Raw genomic sequence first — 19,485 nt, 5'->3', positions numbered from 1 at the left:
ACTGAAGTGTAGCCTACACTAAGAAAGTGTTTTGTACCAAATATAAAATGACTCCCCTTTTTTTTAAGTCAATTTCCGGGAATATCACCTTGTATTTTTGGTATAAACGGTACAGATATTAAATCTTTTCAAAGTTCTTTGATAAAGGATACAGGGATAGGGGAGGGAGGGGGCCTCCCAAGACGTTAGAAGTGACACACCAGCCTCCAAAAGAGCACACTCTTGGCACTTTGCAAAACACTTACTGCACATTCCATGGAGGTTGAGCCCTCATTTATTTCATTAGGCAAATGAGAAAAAGGAATCTACTAAGGTGGAGAAGGACTTTAAATTCCCCTCAAGTTTTCCTTCAGCCAAAGCTATTCCAGCATGAAATGCCAGAAATCAAAGTTGTTTTGTTGTTTTCTAAGAGGACATCATTAAGCGCTGTTTATTATAGGATTGACGTTTTAGAAATTTATATCGCTTCTAACAGCATAACCGACTATTTAATCCATATCTATAGTTCATGTCTTCTGCTTCTTGTTCTTTAGATCAGTTAAGAAACAGTTACCAGATTGGTTACGATGGCTCTCTGAGAATTATCTATGCCAGTGGTCTCGATTCGCACTACCAAACAGAGCCACACATTCTGGCTGGCACAGCTAATCCAACAGTTGCCAAAAGAAACATGACTCTTCCTGGTGAAAACGGTCAAAATTTGGTGGAATGGAGATTCCGAAAAGAGCAAGCGCAAGGAAAAGTCAATGTCTTTGGTCGAAAGCTCAGGGTAAGTGTCAGAGAGCAGGTGACAGCTGCCAGTCCTCTGTGCTGTGTAGCCGACTGTCCCTGACCGGCTTGGGACTCATCTCCTACTCACCCTCATCTGTCCAGTGCCATAGTCAGTGTAGCGCCTTACCTTACAGTGTTATATCCAACCATCAAGCCATAAGATCATTCATAATGAAAGCCAACTATTTGAGAAAAGCTTTTTCTCAATATATCTACGATTAAAAATAATTCTTCCCTGAGAAATTAGGAAATTGCATGTAGCAAATCTCAAATGGCCTGCATGTCAGTTGATTCTTATTTTACTAATATTGTCTTAATAATCTTATACTTTTCCTTTACCCACTCAGGAGGAGTGAAGGTAAATAAGAATTGGCTTAAATATTGAAAGTTTTCCAAATCATATGTATTGAAAGAGATGAGCTGGCCATTGAAAGGTGGATTCTTTCTTTGCATTCTTAATATTTCTAAAGTACAGTTTGGGCACATTAAAGAGTATCAACATCAGAACTTAACTGCTGCCTCCTCACTAATGATTTATATTATTTTTAGGAGAACTGTAATATTTCTGATTATGCTAGTGTACTTAATCTCTGCAAAATGTTTTCTTCATTGCCTCATTAGAAGTTTTTTTCTCCCTCTCACATTGTGGGCCAAATATATCTAGGAAGCAAGCTGTGATTTATGACACCTATTAGGTAAAGACAACATAGATTAAGTACTGAAACACAGGTGACAAGAAAGCTAACTTCATTATAAACTGAACCTGATTCATTCTTTCTATTAGTAAACAGATTTTAGCTTATCAGATAATTGTAGATAACTATTCCTAAAATTATTTCCCTCGTCATTAAAAAAAAAAATACTTAAAATCAAGGAGAGAGAACAAAACATGAAACGTACAATTAATGTCATTGTTTTCTACATCAAAAGTGATTAAATTATTACTGTAACAGGCCAACATTATTTACCTTGACAGTCCTTCAGGGTAAGAAACAGCTACTACATACTGTTTCTGACTATTTCCAAGAAAGAGAAATGAAGTAATAAAAGAATCAGTGAATCAAATACATACTGTATCCAACTTACGGGTTATATTCTGATTCTACTTCAATTGCAAGGCAGGTGTTCAGAACTACACATAGCTCTCACCTTACCCATATCCCAGACGGTGGGAGCCAGGATGCCCTAGCTTCAGGCCCCATGGATCAGGATAGGAGCAGCAGCTAGGGAGGCTGGAGGGGGGTCAGTTTAGTGAGAGAAGTGAGGAAAAAAAACAACAACAACAACAATAGAACACAAGAGGGAAGAACAGGACTAAGGTTGAAGGTAAAATGATGGGCAAGCTAACAAGCTCAAACTTGTTCTGGGCCAGTTTCCTAGAGTCTTGGGCTGTTGCCACAGTAAACTCTAGCTGCTGCCTTTTCTTCTACTGACCCTAGGACTCAGTAGCTGTCTTAATTCCTATCTGCCACCACCACTTACTACTTCTTCCCAGGACCTCTACTCCCTTGGGCCATTGTAAACTAGAAGCTAGTTCACAGGCTTTATCTTATTCAACTATCCATAAGGGAGGCATAATATACATGTACACATATGCACATACACACAAAATCGCAGGCACAGGACTCACTTCATCAAAAGACACAAAGATACTGCTCACATATGTGCTCCTCATTCTGCACCCCAAAGACACAGCTCTGAACTAGAATTTAAAAACTATGGGTTCCACTTTTTACTAATAATAAACCATCTGGGAAAATTATAACATCTATAAATTTCATTTTCCTTATCTATATCATGATATCTATGATCTAATAACTCTTAACATTATGACATAGACATGATATATAGAGCTGTATTAGGGATAAATAAAATTAACCCTGCCCTGCTTCTGTTTCCACCATTGTTACAGAATCACATGAGACAAAGTGAAATACTTTGAAAATAAACGTCATGATTGTGTTCCCTAATGCTAACCCAGAGACTCTCAACCGTGTACACAGACAATGGGCATTTATACCCCCAGAGCAGGTGGAAGCGAAAGCTGTTTAGCTCAATGGTTAGGAAAATGTCGGTGCAGAAGAGGAAAGAGTAGGCGAAATAAGTTGCCCACAGTTCTTTGAGATAAGCTGTGTGTATCCTTTTTTTTTTTTTTTCTTTTGGTGACACTGCTTTTCTAGACATAAAAAGACATTAGAAAGTGTAGAGAAAAAGAGAGGAAATCCAATCTTAAGTGCCTGGTTCTCTGTCTGATTCTAAACGAAGAAAATACCTCACTTTGGGGAGGAAGAGCCTAGTGCACACACAGTCGTGGTGTTAGTTTCCTTCTAAATAGCAAAACCACAATGCCTCAGCAAGACACTTCAGAAAATATACTATTTAAAATGGCCTGTGCAGTCACACCGAAAGGAGATTTCCAGCTGATATGTGTGATTGCTCTCATAGAGACAATGCCAAGATCACAAGGGAGGGTTTCTTACTTTCAAGATAAGATTGGATGTGCCAGCTCTGACTACTAATTTCATTCCTCTGTGGATTCTGAGAGAGAAATTCTAGGGAGAAAGTGATGATAGGAAAATCTGGTTTTAGGACTGGACCCGGAGTCAGCCAAAATAGGAGAGAGAGAAAAGAAGAGGAACCGAGGCCAGCCCAGCATCTGAATCCGCCAAAGGGCCACCATGTGCATTCCACCCTTTCCTGAAACAGAGGACATCTCGTCCCTTACTGTTCATTATTTCCTAGCAGAAAATTCTTTTCATTTTTAAGTTATTAACTTAGCTATGTGCCTGACACAAGGTGGACACTCAAATATTTATCCAATGAATTAAAGAAGGAGGCAAAGCCAACCTTGTAATATGGGGTTAATTATTTCATTGCGTCTAGATCTTCCGAAGACGGGGACTATGTGAATAGAATAGCACATTGTTGCAAATGTTTGACCGCCATAAACAAACCTAACACTAAATATGAGATTGTATAGGTGTAATAGATATAATACTTGATAGAGTAGTTTAAGTGTAAAAAAAGACAAAGATTAGAAAAGGAAAAATTATATAAAACACTACCAACTTCTTTTTTTTAAAGACATGCATAATGGTTGCTGCTCTCTGTCTTATAATATTTAGTACACATTTCTAATCTTTGTCAGTGTTGGACTTTGGAACCAGCCTTTAACCAGTTACAAAAAATCGTAGGCATTCTAATAATAAAACTCATCTTCTAAACTTGTCAGAACTCAGATGCTCAAAAGAAAAAATTTAGTGAATTATTTTAAAAAAGAAATTCTCAAAATTTGAAAGCCAAAAGTGTATTTAAAGGCATACATAAATATGATAGCATATTTAAACCTTATTATGCCAGCCATGTCTGTGTGATATCCTATTTCTCACTTTAATCTGAGTGGCACAGCCTAGAGTGGGATCGTACAATGCAGTTAGCACTTGGTGATGTGCAGAGACACACAAAACAGTCTACAGCCAGTTGATGTTCTAACAGGGACACAGGGGAGTTGAGATACTGTCACCGACTATACTGGGTAATGAGCCAGCCCTTCCTCACTACCCTCCATAACATTCTGGATACGTGAATATAATCCGACTGTGCTTTATGTCTTTAAACATAAAACATTATTTTAACGTCTTTATGCCCTAATTTTTCCACAGAGAAAATAACTACCCCTCTCCCAATATCAAAGGGACGTTGTGATTAATTACAGTCATGCTAGACATGGTCTTCGAAAATAAGGATTCTCCATGCTTCTTTTAAAGAAATGTTGTATATCACAAAGGAATTCCTGGTGATCTCTTATCCAGACCCAACATTTGGATTCATTTTAATGTAGCTGGAGATATAGTAATGATCTGATGTCAGGGTTTTCATCTTACATGAACTACTCAATTTAACTTGATATTTTTTATATTAAAAACATTTATTAAAAGGCCATTGGGGTATGAAACAATGCCAGTGCTTTATGATTGTCGAAAAAAAGCTTGCAAAGTTGCCATGATTTCATAAAGGTGTAGTTAAGTGCTACTATTTCTCAGAAGGAAAATGTCACTCGACTTCTGCATTTCATTTATAACCCAAAGGAGAAAGATTAGATGTGTTTGGGAGAGATAGGAAAAAAAAAAAAAAAAAGGTTTGTTAGTATCTTTTGAGATCTTACAGATCGAATCACAATGGCTGGTGTCTGGAAACAGTAATAAATGGTTAAAACCTTGGCTTGTGCTAGGAACATGGGAAAACACAACCGTGTTCTCATGCTTTCTTCATTACTTCAGTTTGAGAGAAGAAAAAGAAAGTATTACATATGATATTTGTCTGGATAAAAAGAAAAATTAAACTTCTATCCAGATGTTTGGGCTCACATGTATCCACACAGTGACGTGTTTAGGATGGTGGCTCACACAATGGCAACAGTAAAGACACCATTTGATGTTCACCTGGTGCTGTGTAGCCATACTCAACGAACCAAAAAAACAAATCAGAAGCACAGTAGCAGGGTGCAGGCTGTGAAAAGAAGAGGTTCCAGATCTCTCTTTTTGCCCTTCTCCCTTCAGGAACCAAACAATCATAGCAAATCTGCAGTCCAGATTTCTTATGCTCTAACCACAGGAAATATTGCAAAGATAAAGAAGGGCTAAGGAAGTCAATAAAGAATCGAGATACAAATTAAAGTGAATACAAAGTAAAATACAAACAGATGGGGCAAATCTGTGTGGGCAAAATAGTCCACGGAAACTGCATAGTCAGCCTTGTGGGGCTCTTCACAAGCTAGAATAACCTGAGGAAGGAAAAAAGGGGCAGACCTAGCCATTTGGGGGATTTTTTCTTTTAAAGCACAATCTGAGAAATGCAGGAGCCCTGGGAAACCATTTGAATTGTACAAAACCTCTGAAGGCATCAAAAATTTTGTGCAAATATAAGCCGAAGAGCTGAGTTCTGCCGGTTCAGTGAGTTAATTTGATATCAAATCAAATCTTTCTACAGACTTTACAATATATATTTGTAACATTATATATTTGTAACATTAGCTAGTAGCTTCTTTCCAAAGTACACAAAGCATTCTGCAAACCTAAACTCATGAAGTTTCACAAAGTCCACATAAGGCAGGGAGCGACTAATATGCGGATGTTTCCACATGGGAAAACAGAAGCCCAGAGCCTTCAGCTGGCTAGTCATAATCACATCGAAATCATCGAAAGACAGAGCCTGAAGGCTCTAGTGTAACCTCCTTATTTACAGATGGACAGAACAGATTCAGAGGGATTAAAAGCCCAAAGTCATGCTGCTTCTAGGCCCTGTCAGGTACGGAGATGAGGCTTTTTGACTCCTGACTTCCTCCTCCTCCTCTCAGTGGGCACACGTGCGCACACACCCCACACCAATACATACTGTTTTTGCTATGGTAGTGTTTTTGTTTTTGTTTTTTCCCACACCAGGGGGATCTTAAATGATAGAACCAAAAATTAAAATCTCCTAACTTCCATCCAGGGCTCTGCTTTCTCATTTTCTGTGAATCATCATTCTGGGTGCTTTTTCTTCCCCAAATCACTTTGCTTATAAGGCATGAATTCTTTTTAGCTCATATCTTTACCTTCATAATACTTCATAATACTCCCCTTGAATAGCTAACTGGAAAAGTTTAAGCTTAAGAATATTTTTTCATGGTACTTGTTTAATATCAATAATAAAATGCACAAATTAGTTTTATACCACATTTTACATAAATATACATGAATGTTATATATGTTTATACACACATGTTTACATATTTGTGTGTGTATAACTTAACAGCTGATGTTGTCCATTTTGAAGGTTCTAGCTAGGACATGGTCATGTAAAATTAAGATTTTCCCATTTAATTTTTAACAGTCCAAATGGTTAAGAAGATTTTAGTATATACAAGCCACCACCACCACATAGGTGCTGCAGAAGACGAGAGAATGAACAGGCCCCGGCCTCACTCTGAAGGGGTCCCGAGTCTGTGAACACTGTTGGGCCGTTGTAAAGTAGAATTCAACCGAGGCTACTTTCCCACTGTGCTGGTTTGTGTATGCCTTGGATCATAGACAGGAATGGCCAAATGTGGTCAAAGGTTTTGGACATGGCACAGAGCCACACAGAGACCCTATCATGACAACTCTGTGCTAGATTTGTAAATCAGGCACAACAATCAGACCATGTAGACGTGGGGGTAAAGGATCTCAAGTCCCTGCTGGCTAACCAGATGTTATTGAAGAAAAAGGCATTCAAAAACGTTGTGACATTTCAGCACTTGGCCAAAAAACAATCGTGTTTGTAACCTCCCGCTACTTAAACTCATTAATAATTTACAGTAATATGGGTTCCAGCTTATACTTAACTGCTCTTCAAAGGGCTACAGTCACGTTTACCACTCTTGTATTTCATGTAGCCGTGATTAATCTACTAAGCAATTATTTGCCAGTGCTTATGGGGGAGGGGTTTTGAGTAATTTATGGAGATGTCGTGTTTACCACCTTCATATCTTCTGAGCAAACTTTAAAGCAAATACATTTTGGTATTTTCTTATCAGTTGCTTAAGTTTACAAAATGTAATTGAAAGGTTTTGAACAAATGCCAGGCTGTCTTCCTGCCTAATGAAACCTTTTAAAAGAGCAGTTAATCTACTGCTTTGCACTTGTACCCAAGAAGTTGCTAAATTAATTTACTGACAAAGAGAATCAATCACCATAAATGGTGTTTAAACAATAATGGGGGCTCTGCAGAGTAATAAGGGACTAGTATTGGAATAGCATGATTTATTTTATCATCTCGTTTGTGTTGTAACAGGTTAATGGCAGAAACCTCCTTTCGGTTGACTTTGATCGAACAACAAAGACAGAAAAGATCTATGATGACCACCGTAAATTTCTTCTAAGGATCGCCTACGACATGTCAGGGCACCCAACTCTCTGGCTGCCGAGCAGCAAGCTGATGGCCGTCAATGTCACCTATTCATCCACAGGTCAAATTGCCAGCATCCAGCGAGGAACTACCAGCGAGAAAGTAGATTATGACGGACAGGGGAGGATTGTATCTCGGGTCTTTGCTGATGGTAAAACATGGAGTTACACATACTTAGAAAAGGTATGTCTGCACACTGACAGTAAAAATAGGGATGCAGTGATTAGTGTTTTTCAGCAATCTCCCAGAGCATTTCAGGAGGGGAAAAAATTGGCATGTGACTGAGCTCCATTTATTATTCTGAGTATCAATATGTAAGTCACGTTGGTACAGCACAGATGAATTCCTGCATTAGCAAAGTAGTTTCTCCTTAGTTAAGTTCTACTCTCTGAGACCCTTTTAAGTGATTTATGCTGTAAACAAACAAGCAATAACACTGTCCACCTGCCAAGCTTATACATCGACAACATTCACAAATTAGACCTCTGGCATGTAAGTCATTTGTAAATAATCTCCATGCTCCCTCTTTCATTTAAGAGAGAGCCTTGTGTTAGCACAGCTAACGCTGTCAGATTTGTGTTGTTGCTGGCTGAGCTTCAACATAACCATAAAAAGCATGTAGATCCTATTTATGCTCTATTAACTGAAAGAGGCTACTTTCTAGAAAGTCACATTTCAGGTACTCTTTGGCACCTCTCCTTTCTTCTGCGTATAAAAGGCAAGTGTCCTAGCTTAGGCTTTTCCCCATTCTTAAGAACTATGCACAATACCAAAAGAGACTTAAAGTTACACATGTGCAAAATGCTAAGTCATATAATGCGAGGTTTGGTGTAGTGACTGGGGCTGAGAGAGAATGACGGTAAAAGAAAAAAGAAGGGAAAGGAAAGAACCATCTCCCTAGAATCCCTTTCTAAAGAAATATAATCCACCAAAGAACATATTCATGGAATGCTTCATTTGCCTTTGAGACAAATGGTAGCCTTAGGAAATGGTTCAGTTCTGAGTTCTGATACCTCCCAGACCTCAGAGCACTCACCACCAGTCACGCAGCAGCCTGAGTTACGAACGCAGCTGAGCGGTTGCTGAGTTCTCTACCCTTACTTGCTTCACACAGAACTTTTGCCGCCAGAAACTCATGTCCACATCATCGTCATGCTCACCTTGCACATTTGTTCTTCCCCAGAGGTGCTAGTCTACACAACCCCCTCATCTCAACCTGACCCCACACTGGAGCCATGCGTCTCATTCCGGACAGCCTGTACATGGCTGCTCTCCCTGAGAACCAGCTTTGGAGTCACAGTTCACCGTCGGAGGCTACCTGTCATCAGGCAGCCCAGCTCTGGGGGGCTTCCAGTGAGGCCCCCATTTGCCGGTCTGTCCTCTTGCAAACCTGCTACGTGATCTTAAAAGAGACTTGCCCCTGAGACAATGGGCTGCGCCTGTTAGGTGACGGTTTCCCTCCATGCTAACCATCCCACTCTACAGTTAGTCACTCCACAGAGTAAGCCCCCTACACACATACCTCTGGGAACAACTTCTGACACCTGGAAAATATTTCAGCCCCAAGACATCTCCCTGAAGAGATGGAGTGGACCACAGCCTCATTCTGCAACACCTTTCCCAACCTAAGTACTTTACAGAGAAGAGTAACAGAAACATGAATACCCGGACCCCCAAATCAATACTGATCAGAATGTGACTGAAAAATGTTTAAGGGGAGCCAAGGAGCATGTCATTGAAAATGACGCAGGCAGTAACTGAGATCACCTTCACACATCAGCAGGGATCAGAAAAGCTGACAAGTGCTTTCTCATCATCTCTCTGAAATCCCTAAATCCACCCAAACTATCTCCATTTCCTTGCAGGATAGACACACTAAGCCAAAACCTAATCAGAGCAAAACAAGTATATTTTACTAACTACCATCAGCTGTGATTTTAAATGATTGCAAAACTAGGTACTGATTCCTGTGAATTCAGCAATAGTCCAAGCCCCCCTGAAGGAACGCAAACCATTAGAAACAACGCTCAAGACATTCACTACTCAGCCTGCATACAAAATATGTCCTTAGACGTGCCCACAGAGGAAATCCTGCAGAAGCCTAAGTCATGCAAACTGCTTTTGAAGATAGGGGACAATAAAAAGAATGAGCCTCGGACAAGGGATTATGCATTTATATGTCAAAAGCAAAGCACAAGCCCCAGGAGGGCTGCTGACCTGAGCATCCTCGAAGCTCTGCCATCTTTCCATCTGGTCTAACAGGGTTCAGAGGGAACTTCCTCAGAGGGAGGAGCTGCTCTGTATGACTAGTGAGCTTCACTTAACCAGCCTCTGGGCTGACCTTCTCTCATGTTGGCCTAATAAATTCATGTCTTTTGTCTTTCTGCAATTACTTGCAAAATAAGCAAAGCTTACTTTTATATATGTATTCACTTCGTAATTTAGCACCAAAGCAGTATGTAAGCTCAGAAACCATTTTTATAGCACCTGAGGTACAAATCAGATTTGGTATTCACAAAAGGAAATTTCAAAATGTAGGTTTTATTGTCATTAAAATGCCATGCAAAAATTTGCAAGCAAAACGTATCTGGGTCCATATTCCTATTAAGGGCATTTACAGTTCTCACTCTCCATGTGATTAATTTAGCACTGTTTGTTGATGTTGATGCTATCCATGGGGCTAAGTTTATGTCTCTTCTTCATAAAATGATATTTTGAATGCTTTGCTCCTCCCCCAAATCCACTAGAAATTGAAACATGATTTGAGTGGCTCTTCAATCAAATAAGGGGGAAAGCCACCTTACTAAATAATTGCTAATTATGGATAGTATTGCATTTCCCATGTGCTGTTTTCTCCTTGAAATATTGTCTTTAAAGCAGCTTTGCCTGTGCCTGCATTATGACTTATCCAAATCTATTGACAATCTGCCGCTTGGCTGTGAGTGCCTGGAAAAGAATGGTACAATCCTGACAAGTAGCACATTATGAATCTTGAGCCATTAATTGCAGAACCCTTCACAATTAAGCATCCAAGCAAATTAGGCAGGGAATCATTAACAGCATGTAAGGTCAAGGATAACTCAATTAAAAGGAAAATCATTTTCTCGAGCAGAATGTTTCCGTGTATTCGTGGTCACTAAATCTGCTTTTGCTTCCCCCATTCACAAATATCGGATAACAATATGTTCTCTTGTTGCAGTCCATGGTTCTTCTGCTTCACAGCCAGCGGCAGTACATCTTCGAATATGATATGTGGGACCGGCTGTCTGCCATCACCATGCCCAGCGTGGCTCGCCACACCATGCAGACCATCCGATCCATTGGCTACTACCGCAATATATACAACCCCCCAGAAAGCAATGCCTCCGTCATCACAGACTACAATGAGGAAGGGCTGCTTCTGCAAACGGCTTTCTTGGGTACAAGTCGGAGGGTCTTATTCAAGTATAGAAGGCAGACCAGGCTCTCAGAAATTTTATATGATAGCACAAGAGTCAGTTTTACCTACGATGAAACAGCAGGAGTCCTAAAAACAGTAAACCTCCAGAGTGATGGTTTTATTTGCACCATTAGATACAGGCAAATTGGCCCCCTGATTGACAGACAGATTTTCCGCTTTAGTGAAGACGGGATGGTAAATGCAAGATTTGACTATAGCTATGACAACAGCTTTCGAGTGACCAGCATGCAGGGTGTCATCAATGAAACTCCACTACCCATTGATCTCTATCAGTTTGATGACATTTCTGGCAAAGTCGAGCAGTTTGGAAAATTTGGAGTTATATATTATGATATTAACCAGATCATTTCCACAGCTGTAATGACTTATACGAAGCACTTTGATGCTCATGGCCGCATCAAGGAAATTCAATATGAGATCTTCAGGTCACTCATGTACTGGATTACAATTCAATATGATAACATGGGTCGAGTAACCAAAAGAGAGATTAAAATAGGGCCCTTTGCCAACACTACCAAATATGCTTATGAATATGATGTTGATGGACAGCTCCAAACAGTTTATCTAAATGAAAAGATCATGTGGCGTTACAACTATGATCTGAACGGAAACCTCCATTTACTGAACCCAAGCAACAGTGCACGTTTGACGCCTCTTCGCTACGACCTGCGAGACAGAATCACTCGACTGGGCGATGTTCAGTATCGGTTAGATGAAGATGGTTTCCTGCGTCAAAGAGGCACAGAGATCTTTGAGTATAGCTCCAAGGGGCTTCTAACTCGAGTTTACAGTAAAGGCAGTGGCTGGACAGTGATCTATCGTTATGATGGCCTGGGAAGGCGTGTTTCTAGCAAAACCAGTCTGGGACAGCACCTGCAGTTTTTTTATGCTGACCTAACTTATCCCACTAGGATTACTCATGTCTACAACCATTCAAGTTCAGAAATTACCTCCCTCTATTACGATCTCCAAGGACATCTTTTTGCCATGGAAATCAGCAGTGGGGATGAATTCTACATTGCATCAGATAACACAGGAACACCACTGGCAGTTTTTAGTAGCAATGGGCTTATGCTAAAACAGATTCAGTACACGGCATATGGTGAAATCTATTTTGACTCCAATATTGACTTTCAACTGGTAATTGGATTTCACGGTGGCTTGTATGACCCACTCACAAAATTAATCCACTTTGGAGAAAGGGATTATGACATTTTGGCAGGACGATGGACAACACCTGACATAGAAATCTGGAAGAGAATTGGGAAGGACCCAGCTCCTTTTAACCTGTATATGTTTAGGAATAACAACCCTGCAAGCAAAATCCATGATGTGAAAGACTATATCACAGGTAAGCATAATTTTTTTTCAAGTACTTAATTACTGTACTCACTAGATTATACACAAAATAATACTAGATAATACACAAAATAATTGGAGTTGCGTTCTTTAACTTTACACTTTATTCATGCAAAATCAAATGCCTAACCTCTTAAATATATTCATTTCTCTGTGGAACCACAGAGAAACCACAAAGGGAAACTAAGACGTAGATTGTTTCTCCTATTCTGCCTGCCAATGCCCAAGGCCACAATTTTCTGAAATGACATGGAATCCAGTCACTTAAGGAAGGGAAGTAGTGACATGGAGAGGCAGAAAACATGCTGAATTTGAAGTCCCCAAAATGGAGTTCCAATCCCAACTCCTCTCTACAAGTTGCGTGGCTTTGTAAACAAGTCATGTTCATTTTTTGAGTCTGTTTTCTTAACCATAAAATGGGGATAATAATGTCTACCTAATGGTATAAAATATAGTAATATGTGCAATTCTACCTTAAAAGTAACTACCTTACAAATGTGGTGTTGGTTTTTCTTTTATACATGTGTAAAGTTCTCATGGAGAGAATCGATGTGAAATACAACACAACAGTGTGTCTCACCTTCTCATCCCTGGGAGGTGTTTAACTCCCTCTTCACCACCATCACCTCAAGGCGATAAAGAACAGTTTCTCCCATCACTTGCTTAGCCGAGGAATCCCGTTTCTTTCCTCACTTCTGTCCTCTTATACTATTATCTTCATTGCCATTTAGAGTAGTTCTGTCTCTACTAACAGACAAACTGATTTTCCTGCCAATATGGAGTAATTTTCAGGGTATAGACTTAAGATCTTTCCAAGTTTAGTGCCTGATCTAGTTTAATACTCCACTTCCGCCACCGCAGAACCAGGGTGTGAAACAAGGACAAGGTCCAAGCAAGGACCTTGAGTAGCACTACTCTACTTCCTTTTAGTTAGCTGACTTCTTCACTCATCCTCTGCTCCAAGGACTCTTAATCCTTCTGCTGCCACCTTTCATTCCTGAAGTACACGGCCACAGTTAACCTCTTTACTACATTTATGTTTCCTGGAGGAAGGTTCTTTCCTGTTTTTTGTTTTGTTTTCTTTTGGTCTGGTCTGTGGTTCTTCTGTTGTTTTGTTTTGGCTTATGTTCAATAAATGCTCCTTCAGGCTCTTTTCTTGCTCAGTATTTGAGGGAAACTGAGATATCTGTTTTCTCAGTTCCTCATACAGCTCTTAAAATGCTATCCCCTGTTCATTTCACATGCGCCTCCTGCTTTTATGGACTTCTTAAAGCTTTTCATAGCTCTCTTCCATGTGAACCAACCGAGAGTCCCCTTCTTTAGGTATCCTAATTCAGCGACACCCTTGTGGCGTTCTCTTTCGGGATTTTTCAGTACACATCTTCATTCAAGTCCCATTATTTTGGCAATACTTTTCAATACTTAAGACTCTCTGATATTCACTGTTACCACCACCACCACCACCATCCTCTATTTAAAAGAAGGGGAATACCACTGCTTTTAGAGCCATATGGTGCCTGGACAAAGGACTTGCCAGCCTGGCGATGAGGTGAGAGTTTGTGCCCTAGAGAAGGAAATAGGAAGCAGTGGCTCTCCATCATTCTGACAAGCAGTTTACCACTGGTTATTTAAGAGGTGTTGACGGGGCTGACTGAAAGGCGGGCAAGCCCACAGCTCCTGAATCCATCTTCTCCTAGCAACGTGGACTGTAGGGAATGCCATAACAGCATTTTCTGAAAAACATCAAAAGAGAGATGGAACAGCATAAAATATATTAGGTGAAATGCAATTTCACATTTTCCAGCAATGTGCTTAATATATAAAATAATCTACACCCAACTGTACTCATAAAGCTGCAAGCCTGCTGAGTAGTTCTGTAACATTATAACCTCCAGAATAGAATGAAAGCCTTATTCTGAGCTTAATGGCTTTTGGAGTCACATGGCAATATTTTAAAATACCATTTTAAAGGTTTCCAGGTTCTTTCCCCAAAAAATTTGTCTCCACCTGTGCACAGTGAGCCTTTGAAGTCCTAACTGATGGTAATCAGAAATTCTGTGCCCTTGGCCAACTTTAGCGAGCTTTCAGCATTCATCTTTGATTAAGAATCAACTGTTGATTTTAATACTTGCAAGTTAGGGTTTTTATTAACAGAAAATGGGTTGTAGAACTCCACATATCCTTGGGCAGTCACTTTTGAAAGCTAGTAACACAACTTCTATTTGAGAGCAAACTTTACTAAGTACAAAACGAATTTCATTTGTTTTCAACAACTGTGGCTCTTTCCTGCCGCTGTGCATCGTTACTGCCTTTTTTCATCACTACTGCACCGGCTGCAACTTAGCACACGTGACAGTGTATCCAGTCTGTGAGTTTCTATTACTCTGTATTTTCTGTAGCCTTCTGCTATTGAGGTTGTCTTCATGTCTAAAAATAGAGAGTAGGCTTTGAATTGTAGAATAAAAGCAAACATGTACTCTTTTAGGGGTTATTTTTTGTGAAGTTAGGGTTTCCTTTAAGGTAAGGATTTAAATTTATGAAAGCACTGAATAAACTCTAACACCTTTCATTTGGAACATTCTTCTCCTAGATGTTAACAGCTGGCTGGTGACATTTGGCTTCCATCTGCACAATGCTATTCCTGGATTCCCTGTTCCTAAATTTGATTTAACAGAGCCTTCTTACGAACTTGTGAAGAGTCAGCAGTGGGATGATATACCGGTAAGAAACAAAAAACAAAACTATGAAATGGTGATAAATGGCTTACTTGTGTCTTGTTTACCCATATTTAATCAAACTACCCTGTGAAAAGCATACCAAAACAGTTTTTAATTTTTTTGACTCTTTTCAGGAAGAAAAACAACACTTCCCTCTGTGTTTCTGTTTAGCAAAACAGGGGCCTATGAAACAAGCTTAAATCTGTTTTTAGTGATGCTAACAGAAACATACAAAGACATTATCAAAATGTAATAAAATGCAGAAGCTCATTTTTTAGTGCAAGGTTCCTACAGAGAACCCCATGAACCCACATTTATTGCCCTTGGGACCTGAAGGCAAAGATACAATAAACAGGAGGGCAGAGAATCCATATTACAAATTAGCAGCCCACAATGTCACAAAATTCACCTTTTTAAAAATATTAACAGTGTTTCATGGCAAACAATTAAAATGTCCTCTGGTAAGGCTGCCCCTACCTACAACTAGATGTTTATGGAATTTTCCTGAAAATAACAGATCAGGAGGCCTGTAACTTTTCTGAGAAAAGAAAAGGGGGAAAAAAAAAAAAGAATGGAAAATTGCAAAGTCAAAGCTGCCATTTTAGAAAACAGCACTTTTAATTCCCACCATTCAGACATCAGAAAGGAATACACAACAAAACACTAGAATTTCTAGCTTAAAGCAAGAAAAATTAAAGATCAAGAAATTGGGTTACCCCATGATAAGAAGACAGTGCAGTTTCTTAGATTAATTTCCCCCCCTTAAGCAATTTCTTATAATTTCGATGAATACAAAGAGAAAAGGCACCATGGCTAAAACACACACACACACAGAGCATATACAATGTCAATACCTCTGTTTTCTGATACATGTTTAATTCTTAACATGAAAGCAATTCCTTTTTCAGGTGTCATCTTTATATTTAAAAAAGCAAAACTCATCAAGTTTCCAGGGTCTGGGAGCCATTTTAACATTTCTAATTGCAAGTATATCTACACTGATAAAAGGCCATGAAGATACAGTGAAGTTTCCTGGTGCATTTGAACAAGCACATCCTAATTCTGTATGACTTTCCAACATATCTGAAAACACTTAAGTCTTACTGTACAAATGACTTGCCAACTTTTTTCCTAGGCAGCCTTTTAAATACGGTTCAGGTTCTCTGTCAGGAGACGCACACCATAAGGACGGCTTAGGGAATCGCTGGCAAAGACATTGAGGCCGCCCCGAGTGCAGAAAAACAAATGTTTCTTTCACTGCTGCAAATGAAACAGATGTTTCCATTTGGGAAACACTGGCCAGACAAATATCTGGTATTATAAGAAATGGCTGCGTTAAGATGCCCCCAATTTAAAACATTTGTCAGTGTAGACGGTGCACTGTCCCCAAGTCTCCAAAAAAATAGATGTTTTCCCAAAGTAATAAATACTCATTTCCAGTCGTCCCACTGTGCACTCATCCTTGTGCATTTCAGTTCTGCAGTTATACTGGCGAAATTCGGCTGAAAACTGTTCAGCAAGAAAGGATAGTTTACTTAAAGTACAGGCACTTCAAAGCATATGAAATGGGACGCAGTGATCCAGCCCTGAGCACCCCCAGCCTTGCAAATCCTTGTGTTTGCTGCTTTCCCTTCAGCCTCCCATGGAGAAAGCTGCTGGGATGAAGGCCTTGATAAGCTGGGTTGCCCAAATGGGGTGGACGCGGGAAAAGGGCATCTAAAAAATTGAGAGAGAAAAGCTAAAAACATGAATATTTTGCCCACGTTAGAAACTAAAAAGCTCTGAACTAATACATGATGGAGATACCTCTTTTTCCGTTTCAAAACACATTTGGATCAGCTTGAGGGGAGGGCATCTTGAGTGCATTCCTCCACCCAGGGTTTTTGAAGCCTTTTCATCTCTAAAGAACCAATGGAGGTTTTAATAAATGCCTTGCAGCTCTTTACCAAAGCCCCCCACCCCCGCCCCCGCGCCCTGCCTTTTTTTTTTTTTTTTTTTCTTTTGTCAGGAGTGAGAGAGCCGCCAGAAAGCCGGGCTCCTGGCAACCAAGAGCTACAGCTGTTCTCTAACCCGCCCTCTATTCTGTTTCGCTTTCCAGCCCATTTTTGGAGTTCAGCAACAAGTGGCGAGGCAGGCCAAGGCCTTCCTGTCCCTGGGGAAGATGGCAGAGGTCCAGGTGAGCCGGCGCAAGGGCGGCGGCGCGCAGTCGTGGCTGTGGTTCGCCACGGTCAAGTCGCTGATCGGGAAGGGCGTCATGCTGGCCGTCAGCCAGGGCCGCGTGCAGACCAACGTGCTCAACATCGCCAACGAGGACTGCATCAAGGTGGCGGCCGTGCTCAACAACGCCTTCTACCTGGAGAACCTGCACTTCACCATCGAGGGCAAGGACACGCACTACTTCATCAAGACCAGCACGCCCGAGAGCGACCTAGGCACGCTGCGACTGACCAGTGGCCGCAAGGCCCTGGAAAACGGAATCAACGTGACCGTGTCCCAGTCCACGACCGTGGTCAACGGCAGGACGCGCAGGTTCGCCGACGTGGAGATGCAGTTCGGCGCGCTGGCGCTGCACGTGCGCTACGGCATGACGCTGGACGAGGAGAAGGCGCGCATCCTGGAGCAGGCGCGGCAGCGCGCGCTCGCCCGGGCGTGGGCGCGCGAGCAGCAGCGCGTGCGCGACGGCGAGGAGGGCGCGCGCCTTTGGACGGAGGGCGAGAAGCGGCAGCTGCTTAGCGCCGGCAAGGTGCAGGGCTACGACGGCTACTACGTGCTGTCGGTGGAGCAGTACCCGGAGCTGGCCGACAGTGCCAACAACATCCAGTTCCTGCGGCAGAGCGAGATCGGAAAGAGGTAACCCCGCCCACGCGGGGACAGGGACGGCGGGGCGCCGCGCGTCCCTCCAGCCTAACCCCCTTTGCTCAGATTTGTCTGTAGCACAATCCGAAATTGGACTCTCCCACGCAGAAGAGCCTTCCACGAGAACGATACCGCTATTTTAAAAAAATCCACGAAAAAAAACAAAAACCTTTTTCTGAATGACCTTAAAGGTGATCGGCTTTAAAGAATATGTTTACATATGCATATCGCTGCACTCAGTTGGATTGAAAGTATTAAAAGAAAAAAAAATAATCAAAGAAAGGAAAAGGGGCCTAAACATTTTGCTCTAGGGCCATCCGTTCCTTTGAGGCACTGTATTTAACGAAGGTAAAAATGCCTACCTACAGAGTTTCCAAATATTACCGAATTGTCGACCTTTGCTTACAAGAAGTAGTCTCTGCATAGGATGTGATATATATATCTGTTAATTTTAACATGTGGGACGAAATTACAGTTTATAGACAACCCAACTGCTTTCTCTGTGCTGCTTTGTAAAAGGACATTGGCACAAGTGACTTCTGCTCCGCGGGGATTTCATATTGCATTTTACAATGCTATCGTGGTTCGCCTCGGGGGAAAAAAAACTGGCAAATACAATCCTTGTCACTGATAAGCAAAGGAAACCCTGATTTTTTTGTAAATTATGTGAGACAAGTTGTTTATGGATTTTTTATATGAATTACAATTTACTGTACATCAAATATTAGTCTCAGAGGAGTTAATTTATGTAAAGTGTTTAAAAAGTTTATACTTAAAAATAAAATGATAAAAACATGTGAACTGTGTGATTTTTTTAAAAGGATTGCACCTTTTGTTATCTGTTATAGCTGTACAGTATAAATTATTATATTGTAGAGATATAACGACTTATGCCTATAATGTCCAGAAGTGTTAATATTTTTGTATTAGGTTGAAAAATGTGCAACTTTCTATCATTAGATGGGTAGGACAGTGCAATCCTAAGTGGGTGGCTAATCAGAGAACTGCTCCTTTCTCTTCTCTTTCTCATCGGGCCAGTGTCCTCACCAATATCAGCCAAGAGGCACAGTAGGAAATTAAGGTTGGTGGAATTTGGAAAACCAAAACAAAAAGGCAGGAGGGTTTCTCTGGCCGTTTCTGGGCCCCAAAAGTGGATGGGGAGTTGACATCATTCACCACAGGGTTTTCACTGTGACCGTTCCCTGAAGCTCCCATTTCATGATGGAGGCAACAGACCACATCAGATGCTCGGGGAAATTGTTAGAAGGAAAGGATCTGATGTATTCGTGACCAAAAACATGTGTCTTAAGATCTAGGAAAGATAGCAGAAACCCAGCAGTGGTGGGAGAGCCAGATGGAGTAGGTCAGGGTCACTCTGCTAGTCTTGGGTTTGGA

The 19,485-nt window shown here is 40.9% G+C and overlaps 1 protein-coding gene across 1 annotated transcript in view; it reads left to right on the top strand.

The window, feature by feature from the left end:
- TENM3 (teneurin transmembrane protein 3) overlaps positions 1–18,618 on the top strand; it is a 426,084-nt gene extending 407,466 nt beyond the window's left edge. Inside the window, exons 23-27 of the mRNA XM_023532882.1 lie at positions 506–769; positions 7,585–7,881; positions 10,898–12,509; positions 15,108–15,238; positions 17,333–18,618. Of these exons, the coding sequence (XP_023388650.1) occupies positions 506–769; positions 7,585–7,881; positions 10,898–12,509; positions 15,108–15,238; positions 17,333–18,088 (3,060 nt within the window). The 3' untranslated portion in view covers positions 18,089–18,618. The remainder of the gene's footprint in view (positions 1–505; positions 770–7,584; positions 7,882–10,897; positions 12,510–15,107; positions 15,239–17,332) is intronic.
- Positions 18,619–19,485: the final 867 nt, after the last annotated feature.

Source organism: Pteropus vampyrus, unplaced genomic scaffold (assembly GCF_000151845.1).
Source record: "Pteropus vampyrus isolate Shadow unplaced genomic scaffold, Pvam_2.0 Scaffold92, whole genome shotgun sequence".
Taxonomy (NCBI): Eukaryota; Metazoa; Chordata; class Mammalia; order Chiroptera; family Pteropodidae; genus Pteropus; species Pteropus vampyrus.
Note: the sequence above shows the minus strand (reverse complement) of the source record. Positions and strands in the feature narration are given on the sequence as shown.